The following is a 13715-nucleotide window of genomic DNA, read 5'->3' as shown; positions in this document are numbered from 1 at the left end:
GCCTCCTCTGTGAGATCCCAATGATCCAAAGAAGTACACAGCCTCCTCTGTAGGATCCCAGTGATCAAGAGGAGTACACAGCCTCCTCTGTAGGATCCCAATGATCTGGAGAAGTACTAAGCCTCCTCTGTGGGATCCCAGTGATCTAGAGAAGTACACAGCCTCCTCTGTAGGATCCCAGTGATCTGGAGAAGTACACAGCCTCCTCCTCTGTAGGATCCCAATGATCTGGAGAAGTGCACAGCCTCCTCTGTAGAATCCCAGTGATCTGGAGAAGTACACAGCCTCCTCCTCTGTAGGATCCCAGTGATCTAGAGAACTACACAGCCTCCTCTGTAGGATCCCAGTGATCTGGAGAATTACACAGCCTCCTCCTCTGTAGGATCCCAATGATCTGGGAAAGTACACAGCCCCCTCTGTAGGATCCCAGTAATCTGGAGAAGTACACAGCCTCCTCCTCTGTATGATCCCAGTGATCTGGAGAAGTACACAGCCCCCTCTGTGTGATCCCAATGATCTGGAGAAGTACACAGCCTCCTCCTCTGTAGGATCCCAATGATCTGGAGAAGTACACAGCCCCCTCTGTAGGATCCCAGTGATCTAGAGAAGTACACAGCCTCCTCTGTATGATCCCAGTGATCTGGAGAAGTACACAGCCCCCTCTGTGTGATCCCAATGATCTGGAGAAGTACACAGCCTCCTCTGTGTGATCCCAATGATCTGGAGAAGTGCACATCCTAGACATTTTAAGTGTCCCAATGTTCTAGTGAACTACGGGTCACAGTGATCTGGAGAAGTGGGCAATCTTCTCCTTATTAGGATCCCTGTAATCGGGAAAACTTCAAAGCCTACACATTTTAAGGATCCCACTGGTGTGGAGAAGTAGCCTTGCCATAGTCACAATGATTTAGAGAAGTACACAACTCCTTTCGCCTTTATGGTCCCAGTGATTTTGAGAAACTTTTTGCCTCCTCCGCTTTGGGATCCAAGTGATCAGGAATCTTTGCGACTGCTCCACACTTTTAGAAACATTTTCCGTTGACATTCCCATTGCTTTATGGTCTTTCCTGCCATGAAGAAGATCTTGCAGATCCGAAATCGATCAGCCATCGCAGTCCTCTTCCTCTTCTCCTTGTCATCTTCATTCCTTTACTTCATATACGTTGCCCCAGGCACAGGTAAGAGACTTGAGCGGTGTGAAATAGTGTGTGTTGTCAATGGGTGTGTATGACTGCAGAGTGCAACTCTACTGACAGAATAGGACTAAACACCACCTGTTATATGCCAGATGTTCAGTCCTGGTCATTGTATATGGTATGGTAGAGCCTTGGTGGCATGTATTACCTGTTCTTTATTAGACATTCAGTCCTTGTAATTGTATATGGTATGGTAGAGTCTTGGTAGCATGTATTACCTGTTCTTTAGGAGATATCCAGTCCTGGTCATTGTATATGGTATCGTAGAGCCTTCGTGACATATATTACCTGTTCTTTATGAGATATCCAGTCCTGGTCATTGTATAAGGTATCGTAGAGCCTTCGTGACATATATTACCTGTTCTTTATGAGATATCCAGTCCTGGTCATTGTATATGGTATCGTAGAACCTTGGTGGCATGTATTATCTGCTCTTTAGTAGGTATCCAGTCCTGGTCATTGTGTAAGATATCATAGAGCCTTTGTGACATATATTACCTGTTCCTTATGAGACATTCAGTCCTGGTCATTGTATATGGTATCGTAGAGTCTTGGTAGCATGTATTATCTGTTCTTTATGAGATATCCAGTCCTGGTCAGTGTATATGGTATTGTAGAGCCTTGGTGGCATGTATTACCTGTTCCTTATGAGATATCCAGTCCTGGTCATTGTATATGGTATTGTAGAGCCTTGGTGGCATGTGTTACCTGTTCCTTATGAGATATCCAGTCCTGGTCATTGTATATGGTATCGTAAAGCCTTGGTGGTATGTATTACCTGTTCTTTATGAGATATTCATCTTTATGAGATATTCAGTCCTGGTCATTGTATATGGTATCGTAGAGCCTTGGTGACATATATTACCTGTTCCTTATGAAATATCCAGTCCTGGTCATTGTATATGGTATCGTAGAGCCTTGGTGGCATGTATTATCTGTTCTTTATGAGATATCCAGTCCTGGTAATTGTATATGGTATTGTAGAGCCTTGGTGACATATATTACCTGTTCTTTATGAGACATTCAGTCCTGGTCATTGTATATAGTATCGTAGAGTCTTGGCAGCATGTATTATCTGTTCTTTATGAGATATCCAGTCCTGGTCATTATGTATGGTATCGTAGAGCCTTGGTGGCATGTATTACCTGTTCCTTATGAGATATCCAGTCCTGGTCATTGTATATGGTATTGTAGAGTCTTGGTGGCATGTATTACCTGTTCTTTATGAGATATCCAGTCCTGGTCATTGTATATGGTATTGTAGAGCCTTGGTGGCATGTATTACCTGTTCCTTATGAGATATCCAGTTCTGGTCATTGTATATGGTATTGTAGAGCATTGGTGGCATGTATTACCTGTTCTTTATGAGATATCCAGTCCTGGTCATTGTATATGGTATTGTAGAGCCTTGGTGGCATGTATTACCTGTTCCTTATGAGATATCCAGTTCTGGTCATTGTATATGGTATTGTAGAGCCTTGGTGGCATGTATTACCTGTTCCTTATGAGATATCCAGTCCTGGTCATAGTATATGGTATTGTAGAGTCTTGGTAGCATGTATTACCTGTTCTTTATGAGACATTCAGTCCTGGTCATTGTATATGGTATTGTAGAGTCTTGGTAGCATGTATTACCTGTTCCTTATGAGATATCAAGTCCTGGTCATTGTATAGGATATGGTAGAGTCTTGGTGGCATGTATTACCTGTTCTTTATGAGATATCCAGTCCTGGTCATTGTATATGGTATTGTAGAGCCTTGGTGGCATGTATTACCTGTTCCTTATGAGATATCCAGTTCTGGTCATTGTATATGGTATTGTAGAGCATTGGTGGCATGTATTACCTGTTCTTTATGAGATATCCAGTCCTGGTCATTGTATATGGTATTGTAGAGCCTTGGTGGCATGTATTACCTGTTCCTTATGAGATATCCAGTTCTGGTCATTGTATATGGTATTGTAGAGCCTTGGTGGCATGTATTACCTGTTCCTTATGAGATATCCAGTCCTGGTCATTGTACATGGTATTGTAGAGTCTTGGTAGCATGTATTACCTGTTCCTTATGAGATATCAAGTCCTGGTCATTGTATAGGATATGGTAGAGTCTTGGTGGCATGTATTACCTGTTCCTTATGAGATATCAAGTCCTGGTCATTGTATAGGATATGGTAGAGTCTTGGTGGCATGTATTACCTGTTCCTTATGAGATATCCAGTCCTGGTCATTGTATAACAACAAAACCACATAAAAAATAATATGGCTCAAGGAATGCAAAATATATAAACTTTATTCACAAAATTTGAACATGACAATAAAAACACCAAAGTACCTCGCAACGCAACTTAGCATCACCTAAGCCTGAGGCAATACAAATAGTTCTTGCTATACCGCACTATTATTGGCTCTGTATTTGGATGTTAATAATACATAGTAAAAATGAACCTTCTTTACAATGTCACATGCAACCACTGGTATAGATATACCTAAGTGGGAAACAACCGAAGGAGCGCTCTCACAAGTTCTAAGTCCAACCAGAGTCCAGTAAAGGCGGATATACATGTGCATGGATAAATGTAAGTGTCACGCCGCTGCAGCCGCTCGCCGCCTCTTCCCATACTTACTTGTCCTCGGCGTCGCGGCGCGGCTGTTCCTCTGCAGCGTCCTCCTCTCAGCGTCCACTCTCCCCCTCTGCTGGTCGGCTAGTGCGCACGCGCGCCAGGTTCAATTCTGCGCGTGCGCACTTCTAGCTTCTCTCCTGCGCCTCCTGCTCTGTCCTCTCTATCACCTTGGAGGACTTTCACCCGGAGGTAATGCGCAGCACACATATATATATCCGCCTCTTCCTCTCTCTTGTGCCTTTGGTCGTTTGTGCTTCATATTGCCCTAGGCTCTCTCTTCGTTCCTGTGCTCAGTGCTTGTCTCTTGATCTTTTGTTTCTCTCCTTCCGTCCAGTGCCCTGTTCGTTGCTGTGTTCCAGTCCAGTTCCTGCCTGTCTGCCAGCCCTTCCGTCCGTCCAGTGCCCTGTTCGTTCCTGTGTTCCTGTCCAGTTCCTGCCTGTCTTCACGTCCGCAGTACCCTGTTTTGTCCTGTTCGTTCCTGTGTTCCTGCTTCATACCCGCCAGCCCTTCCGCCCGTCCAGTGCCCTGTTCGTTCCAGTGTTTCCAGTCCAGTTCCTGCCAGTCTCCACGCCCTCAGTATCCATCTGTATCCTGTATTCCTGTGGTATCCCTGTCCGTCTCTGTGTCCTAGCCTCCCTTGGGTTACCTTTCCTTGCCCCTGCTCCTTCCCTAGCCGCTGTCACTTCCGTCAGCTAGGAATATCTTCCTTTTATCTTGGTTCCCCAGCCCCCGTGGCAATAGTCCCTCACGGGCCTGTCCCTAACTCTCCCTGTATAGGGGGAGGTCCATCAGGTCAACTCGTCCGTGAGGGGTTCGTTGTCGCAGTCCAGAGGGTCCACTCCTTCTCGCTGTAAAGACGTCACAGTACCAAAGGCCATGGACCCCGCTGGTGTCTCGGCCACTCAGAAAGAGTTGCTTTTTTTGCGGGAGAATCAGACCAGGATCATGTCTTTTCTAAAGAATATGGAGTCTCGCCTAGCAGTTTTACAGTCCTCAGATCCTGGCAATGCCTCTCAGTTGGCTGCTCTTCAGCAGGAGCTCAGCCAACAACGGGACACTCAGTCCCATATTTTGAGTTTCATGGCCTCTGTGGATGCTCGTCTCCTGTCTCTCCAGGGTGCCACCTCTGCTCCTATTTTGGCATCTGCCCCGCAGCCTTCGCCCCGCCTTGCCAGGCCTCCTCGGTATAGTGGAGATCCAAAGTCATGCCGCGGCTTCCTAAATCAATGCCAATTACATTTTGAGTTGTCTCCACTACTCTATCCCACTGATCGAGCTAAGGTAGCCTTTGTGGTGTCCCATTTGGAGGGTGAAGCTTTGGCTTGGGTCAATCCCCTCTGTGAAAGAGACGATCCCTTGGTCACCCAACTTAACTCCTTCTTAGATGCCTTTCGCAAGGTATTCGATGAGCCTGGTCGGTTGGTTTGTACCACCGAGTCTCTTTTCAATCTCCACCAGGGTACTCTTTCCGTAGCTCAATACGCCATTTGTTTCCGGACGTTGGCCTCTGATTTAGGCTGGAACAACGAGGCCCTGGTTGGCGCATTTTGGCGTGGCTTGTCCTCTCGGATTAAAGATGAGCTTGCAGGACGAGATACTCCCACCGTCTTAGATGATCTCATCTCCTTGGCTATACGAATAGACTTGCGTTTCCAGGAGCGCTCTCGTGAGGTTGTCAGGGAGAAAAGACCTCTCCGTCCGTCTACTGCCACACGAGGTGCATTTTTCCCTCAAGCTGCGACGTCTGCTCCTACAGCTTTACCTGAACCTATGCAGGTTGATCGTCTCAAGCCTGCCGAGCAACGTCGCAAGGAGAGACTTGCTCAAGGTCTTTGCTTTTATTGCGGCAGTGCCTCCCATCTCCTGCGTTCCTGTCCCTTGAAGCCGGGAAACGCCTCCACCTAGGTCAGGTAAGAGAGGTCTCCCTAGGTACTTGTAAATCCTCTCTACCCCTGATTCTTTCTGTTATTTTGCATTTGGGTTCTTGTAAATTTTCTTTGGAAGCCTATATTGACTCAGGAGCGGCTGGAAATTTTATTCAACTTGAGCTAGTTAACAAACTTGGAATTCCTGTTAGGCCCTTGGAGACTCCTAGACAAATAGCTTCTGTTGATGGTCGGCCGTTGCAGGAGACCGTCAACCTGGTCACGGAGGAGGTTGATTTTCAGATTGGTGCTCTACATCGTGAGAAATTGGCTTTCTTTGTCTTACCTTCTCTGTCCCATCCGTTTCTTTTGGGGCTTCCCTGGCTCAGAAACCACAAACCCACTCTGGACTGGCGTACTGGGGATGTCTTACGGTGGGGACAGTCGTGTCAGAATAGGTGTCTACTCTCCATCAAACCTGCAAGTGTTTTCCGGTCTACTGCAGTCTCTGAGGACATACCGTTGGTCTATCGCTCCTTTTCAGATGTTTTTAGCAAAAAGGAGGTCGAGGTTTTACCACCACATCGTCCGTATGACTGCCCCATCGATTTAGTCCCTGGTTCCTCTCCTCCAAGAGGTCGTATTTGTCCTCTGTCCCCCACCGAGACGCAAGCCATGTCCGAATATGTCCAGGAGAATCTTGCCAGAGGCTTCATCCGTAAGTCTACCTCTCCTGCTGTAGCTGGTTTTTTCTTCGTCAAGAAGAAGGATGGTTCTCTGCGTCCCTGCATTGACTACCGAGGCCTCAATAGTATCACAATCAAAAACAAATATCCTCTCCCTCTTATCCTGAACTTTTTGATCACCTGCGAGGAGCATGAATTTTTACCAAGTTGGATCTCAGAGGAGCCTATAACTTGATTCGTATCCGTTCTGGAGATGAGTGGAAGACAGCGTTTAACACCAGAGACGGCCATTACGAATATTTGGTTATGCCCTTCGGCTTGTGTAATGCACCCGCAGTTTTCCAGGAACTGGTAAATGATGTCTTTTGGGACTTGCTGTACTCCTGTGTTGTAGTATACTTGGATGATATTCTCGTATTCTCACCAGATCTGTCTTCCCATAGGAGAGATGTCCGGCAAGTACTTCTGCGTCTGAGGGAGAATCGACTTTACGCGAAACTTGAGAAGTGTGTCTTTGAGCAGTCATCTCTACCCTTCTTGGCTTTCATCATTTCTGATGCTGGTTTGCGTATGGATCCGGAGAAAGTCTCTGCGGTACTCAACTGGCCGCGTCCTCTCAGAGTTAAGGCTATTCAACGATTCCTGGGATTCGCAAATTACTACCGGCAATTCATTCCTCATTTTTCCTCATTATCTGCTCCCATCTCTGCCATGATTCGTAAGGGTGCTAATCCTCATTTATGGTCCCTGGAGGCTGAAGAGGCTTTCCATACCCTCAAGCAAGCTTTTTCCTCCGCTCCAGTTCTTCAACGTCCTGTAGCCAACAAACCTTTCGTCCTGTAGGTAGATGCTTCTGCTATCGGAGCTGGAGCTGTGCTCTCTCAAAGATCCTCTTCTGGTCATCTTGTACCCTGTGGCTTTTTCTCCAAGATTTTCTCTTCCTCTGAGAAAAATTATTCCATCGGAGATAAGGAACTTTTGGCCATCAGATTAGCATTGGAAGAGTGGCGGCATCTTCTAGAGGGAGCTCTACATCGTTTTGTGATCTACACGGATCACAAGAATTTGGCATACATTCGTTCTGCTCATAGATTAAATCCTCGACAGGCCAGGTGGGCCTTGTTCTTCGCCCGGTTCGACTTTGAGCTTCGTTTTCAGCCTGGTCATAAGAACTCAAGAGCCGACGCCCTGTCTAGGTCTTTTCTGTCGGAGGACGTCGAGGAGGAGCCTTCAAACATGATCGATCCGGCCAGAGTCATCACGGTAGCTCCAATTTCTCTCTCTCCTCTGCCTTCAGGGAAGACTTTCGTCGCCAAGGGAAATAGAAAACGCATTGTCCTTTGGGGCCATGCCTCCAAACTAAGCCGGTCATGCTGGTTTCAAAAAGACTTTGCATTTGATTTCTCGCCACTATTGGTGGTCTACTTTGTCTAAAGATGTCCGAAGTTATGTTGCCTCTTGCCCTTCCTGTGCCAAGAATAAAATTCCTAGGCATTTACCTTCCGGGCTTCTACATCCTCTACCGATACCTTCTTCACCGTGGCAACATTTGTCGATGGATTTCATCACTGATCTGCCTAGCTCTTCTGGCTGCACCGTTATTTTTGTGGTCATGGATCGCTTCTCTAAAATGGCTCATTTCATTGCTCTCCCTGGTCTACCTTCTGCTCCTGAATTGGCGAAGATTTTCATTCATCATATTTTTCGCGCTCACGGTCTACCCCAACATATTGTTTCTGATCGAGGAGTTCAGTTTACCGCCCGATTCTGGAGATCCCTCTGTAAGTCTATGAACATTTCCCTAGACTATTCTTCATCTTATCATCCTCAGTCCAACGGCCAAGTGGAACGCACTAACCAGACTTTGGTGACGTATCTCCGTCATTTTTCTAATGCCCATCAGAATGATTGGGTGGACTTACTACCGTGGGCCGAATTTTCTTACAATAATCATCCCAGTGAAGCTTCCAACAAGTCTCCATTTTTCATCGTTAATGGTCAACATCCTGGTCTTCCTCTACCGGTTCCTCCTGTCTCGACCGTACCTGCAGCAGATCTTCTGTCTAGTGAGTTCTCCAGGGTTTGGCAGGAGACCAAGTCCGCTCTTGAGTTAGCTCAACTTAGGATGAAGAAACATGCAGATAAAAGTCGTCTGGATTCTCCTATATTTCATCCGGGGGATAAGGTCTGGCTTTCTTCTAAATTTGTTCGCCTTAAAATCCCTTCACATAAGTTGGGTCCCCGCTATATAGGTCCTTTTGAGGTGTTAACACGCATTAATGATGTTTCTTATAAGCTTAAGTTGCCCGTCTCTCTCCGCATTCCCAATGCTTTTCATGTGTCTCTCCTTAAGCCTGTAATTTTTAATCGGTTTCATGCTTCTACTCTTTCCTCTCCTTCTCCTGTTTCCGCAGATGACGTCTTTGAAGTAAAAGACATTCTTGCCGTGAAAAGACTGAGAGGTAAAACTTTGTTTCTGGTTGATTGGAAGGGGTTTGGTCCCGAGGAGAGGTCCTGGGAGCCCTTGGAGAACATTCAGGCTCCTCGAATTCTGGCTAGATTTTGGTCCAACCTTAAAAAGAGGGGGCGTAAAGACGGGGGTACTGTCACGCCGCTGCCGCCGCTCGCCGCCTCTTTCCATACTTACTTGTCCTCGGCGTCACGGCGCGGCTGTTCCTCTGCAGCGTCCTCCTCTCAGCGTCCACTCTCCCCCTCTGCTGGTCGGCTAGTGCGCACGCGCACCAGGTTCAATTCTGCGCGTGCGCACTTCTAGCTTCTCTCCTGCGCCTCCTGCTCTGTCCTCTCTATCACCTTGGAGGACTTTCACCCGGAGGTAATGCGCAGCACACATATATATATCCGCCTCTTCCTCTCTCCTGTGCCTTTGGTCCTTTGTGCTTCATATTGCCCTAGGCTCTCTCTTCGTTCCTGTGCTCAGTGCTTGTCTCTTGATCTTTTGTTTCTCTCCTTTCGTCCAGTGCCCTGTTCGTTCCTGTGTTCCAGTCCAGTTCCTGCCTGTCTGCCAGCCCTTCCGTCCGTCCAGTGCCCTGTTTGTTCCTGTGTTCCTGTCCAGTTCCTGCCTGTCTTCACGTCCGCAGTACCCTGTTTTGTCCTGTTCGTTCCTGTGTTCCTGCTTCATACCCGCCAGCCCTTCCGCCCGTCCAGTGCCCTGTTCGTTCCAGTGTTTCCAGTCCAGTTCCTGCCAGTCTCCACGCCCTCAGTATCCATCTGTATCCTGTATTCCTGTGGTATCCCTGTCCGTCTCTGTGTCCTAGCCTCCCTTGGGTTACCTTTCCTTGCCCCAGCTCCTTCCCTAGTCGCTGTCACTTCCGTCAGCTAGGAATATCTTCCTTTTATCTTGGTTCCCCAGCCCCCGTGGCAATAGTCCCTCACGGGCCTGTCCCTAACTCTCCCTGTATAGGGGGAGGTCCATCAGGTCAACTCGTCCGTGAGTTGTTCGTTGTCGCGGTCCAGAGGGTCCACTCCTTCTCGCTGCAAAGACGTCACAGTAAGTATATTTACCAAGTGGCGTGCCAAAGCCTAGATGAACGTTGGGGTGGGACGTTCATCTAGGCTTTGGCACGCCACTTGGTAAATATACTTACATTTATCCATGCACATGTATATCCGCCTTTACTGGACTCTGGTTGGACTTAGAACTTGTGAGAGCGCTCCTTCGGTTGTTTCCCACTTAGGTATATCTATACCAGTGGTTGCATGTGACATTGTAAAGAAGGTTCATTTTTACTATGTATTATTAACATCCAAATACGGAGCCAATAATAGTGCGGTATAGCAAGAACTATTTGTATTGCCTCAGGCTTAGGTGATGCTAAGTTGCGTTGCGAGGTACTTTGGTGTTTTTATTGTCATGTTCAAATTTTGTGAATAAAGTTTATATATTTTGCATTCCTTGAGCCATATTATTTTTGATGTGGCTTTGTTGTTTTACTAGTTCTACGGAATGAGACCAAGCATATATTGGCTATAGGTCATATTGGATTAATATGTATGCCTGGTCATTGTATATAGTATCATAGAGCCTTGGTGGCATGTATTACCTGTTCCTTATGAGATATCCAGTTCTGGTCATTGTATAAGGTATCGTAGATAGTGTTGAGCGATACCTTCCGATACTCAAAGGTATCGGTATCGGATGGGATCGGCCGATATCCAAAAAATATCGGATATCGCCGATACCGATACCCGATACCAATGCAAGTCAATGGGACACAAGTATCGGAAGCTATCCTGGATGGTTCCCAGGGTCTGAAGGAGAGGAAACTCTCCTTCAGGCCCTGGAATCCATATTCATGTAAAAAACAAAGAATTAAAATAAAAAATATGGATATACTCACCCCTCCGGCGGCCCCTGGACCTTAGCGATGTAACCGGCAGCCTCCGTTCCTAAGAATGAGGAGTGAAGGACCTTCGATGACGTCGCGGCTTGTGATTGGTCGCGTGACCGCTCATGTGACCGCTCACGCGACCAATCACAAGCCGCGACGTCATCGCAGGTCCTAAACTCCTCATTCTTAGGAACGGAGGCTGCCGGTTACATCACTAAGGTCTAGGGGCCGCCGGAGGGGTGAGTATATCCATATTTTTTATTTTAATTCTTTATTTTTTACATGAATATGGATCCCAGGGCCTGAAGGAGAGTCTCCTCTCCTCCAGACCCTGGGAACCATACACTGGGAACTTCTGATTCCGATTTCCGATATCACAAAAATATCGGAACTCGGTATCGGAATTCCGATATAGCAAATATCGGCCGATACCCGATACTTGCGGTATCGGAATGCTCAACACTAATCGTAGAGCCTTGGTGGCATGTATTATCTGTTCTTTATGAGACATTCAGTCCTGGTCATTGTATATGGTATCGTAGGGCCTTGGTGGCACATGTTACCTGTTCCTTATGAGATATCCAGTCCTGGTCATTGTATAAGGTATCGTAGCGCCTTGGTGGCATGTATTATCTGTTCTTTATGAGATATCCAGTCCTGGTCATTTCACAAGATGTTCTTACTCCTAATGAGATATTATTATCACTTGTGATAAAGACTTAGGGCCCTATTCATCATTTTTGATTTATTGAATCCACATTTTTATTTTTTGACTTATAGTATTCATTAACAATTTTTTAGCACCAGTCTCTTGAAAATGGAGCACATGGTTAATAAACTTTGGCGCAATGTCAAAAATGATCTTTATCTTTTAATTTAACTTTTTTTGTGACCATTTAGCACAAAAAGTCGCCACCTTTTTAAAAAGTCGCATGTTTGTCTAAAAAAAACCCCTGCCAAGCTGAAAATTCCTCTAGAAACCCGAAAGTCATTATTTCAGTAAATTAGAATAATTAACAAAAAACACCTGCAAAGGCTTCCTAAGCGTTTAAAAGGTCCTTTAGTCTGTTTCAGTAGGCTCCACAATCATGGGGAAGACTGCTGACTTGACAGATGTCCAGAAGGCAGTCATTGACACACTCCACAAGGATGGTAAGCTACAATAGGTCAAGGCTAAAGAAACTGGCTGTTCAGAGAGTGCTGTATCCAAGCATATAAATGGAAAGTTGAGTGGAAGGAAAAAGTATGGTAGAAAAAGTTGCACAAGCAACCGGGATAACCGCAGCCTTGAAACGATTGTTAAGAAAAGGCCGTTCAAAACTTTGTGGGAGATTTACAAGGAGTGGACTTACCTGGGCCAAGGAGAAAAAGAACTGGACTGTTGCTCAGTGGTCCAGGGTGTTTTCAGATGAAGGTATATTTTGCATTTCATTTGGAAATCAAGGTCCCAGAGTCTGTAGGAAGAGAGGAGAGGCCACAATCCAAGGTGCTTGAGGTCTAGTGGGAAGTTTCCACAATCAGTGATGGTTTGGGGAGCCATGTCATCTGCTGGGGTAGGTCCACTGTGTTTTATCAAGATCAAAGTCAGCGCAGCCGTCTACCAGGAAATTTTAGAGCACTTCATGCTTTCCTCTGTTGACAAGCTTTTTGGAGATGGAGATTTCATTCTCCAGCAGGACTTGGCACCTGTCCACACTGCCAAAATTACCTATATCTGGTTTAAAAACAACAGTATCACTGTGCTTGATTGGCAGCAAACTCACCTGATCTTAACCCCCCTATGGGATATAGTCAAGAGGAAGATGAGAGACACCAGACCCAACAATGCAGAGGAGCTGAAGGCTGCTATCAAAGCAACCTGGGCTTCCATAACACCTCAGCAGTGCCACAGGCTGATCGCCTCCATACCCCGACCAAGTATTGAGTGCATTTACTGAACATACATTTCAGTAGGCCAACATTTTGGAATTTAAAATCATTTTTCAAGCTGGTGTTATAAAGTATTCTAATTTACTGAGATAATGACTTTTGGGTTTTCATTGGCTGTAAGCCCTAATCATCAACATTAACAGAAGTAAACACTTGAAATAGATCACTCTGTGATTACTCTATATAATACAGGAGTTTCTCTGTTTGTATTGAAGAACTGAAACAAATTAACTTTTTGATGATATTTTAATTTTGGGAGAAGCACCTGTATGTATTATATGTTCTATACCAGATGTAGAGTCCTGATCAGTCCCAGCATATACTGACGTGCACTGAGCTTCCATCAAAGATCCTACGTACCGCCGAGAATCCGTGTGTATATTATTTTACATACAATGCTGTGATTATTGTGGGTAGACTGTGACAGGTCGGGGCACTCTATCTTTTCATGGTCAGGCTCTGCTTTGACTTGTAGTCCCTCTCAAGGTCCAACTATTTCCTCTCTTTTTGAACTGCGATGGGAGTTTTCTGTGCCTATAGAGCTTCAAGATGAGCGAAGGCCAGACAATATATGGATTATGGTTGTTTCTAAGTCCAGTGATTGATGTCATTGATCATTAAAGAGTCATTCCTATCTCCTAGATCCTATCCCAATATGTACCGGTAGTAGGTGTGGTAATAATATTAATAATAATATCAGCAAATACCTGCAATTAGAAATGAGGTATATTTCTTCTGATAAGCTATGTCACCCCATGTGCAGGGCACATTGCAGTAGCTTAGATATCCATTGTTACGACCACTAACAACTAACTGTCACTATATCAGTGGCCATAACCATGGATCGTTAAGCTACTGCAATGCCCTGCAAATGGGGTAAGCGACATAGCGTGTCAGAAGAACTATACTAAATTTCTAATTGGAGGTATCCTGGTCAGTGAAAATACAGGGACCGTTACCTGGTCAGTGATGTGTGAGTGCAGGGACTAATGTCTGGTCAGTGATGTACAGTAGCAATGCACGGACTAATGTCTAGGCAGTGGTGGATCAGTTCATGGACTAATGTCTTG

At 45.7% G+C, this 13715-nt stretch overlaps 1 protein-coding gene across 1 annotated transcript in view; it reads left to right on the top strand.

Moving 5' to 3' along the window:
* Positions 1 to 917: 917 nt before the first annotated feature.
* Positions 918 to 13715, top strand: part of B4GALT5 (beta-1,4-galactosyltransferase 5) — a 103092-nt gene continuing 90294 nt past the window's right edge. Inside the window, 1 exon segment of the mRNA XM_077253305.1 lies at positions 918 to 1178. Coding sequence (XP_077109420.1) covers positions 1058 to 1178 — 121 coding nt within the window. The 5' untranslated portion in view covers positions 918 to 1057.

The sequence above is a fragment of the Ranitomeya variabilis genome, chromosome 4 (genome assembly GCF_051348905.1).
Source record: "Ranitomeya variabilis isolate aRanVar5 chromosome 4, aRanVar5.hap1, whole genome shotgun sequence".
Classification (NCBI taxonomy): Eukaryota; Metazoa; Chordata; class Amphibia; order Anura; family Dendrobatidae; genus Ranitomeya; species Ranitomeya variabilis.
The sequence above is the reverse complement of the archived record's forward strand: the minus strand, read 5'-3'. Positions and strand labels throughout refer to the sequence as shown.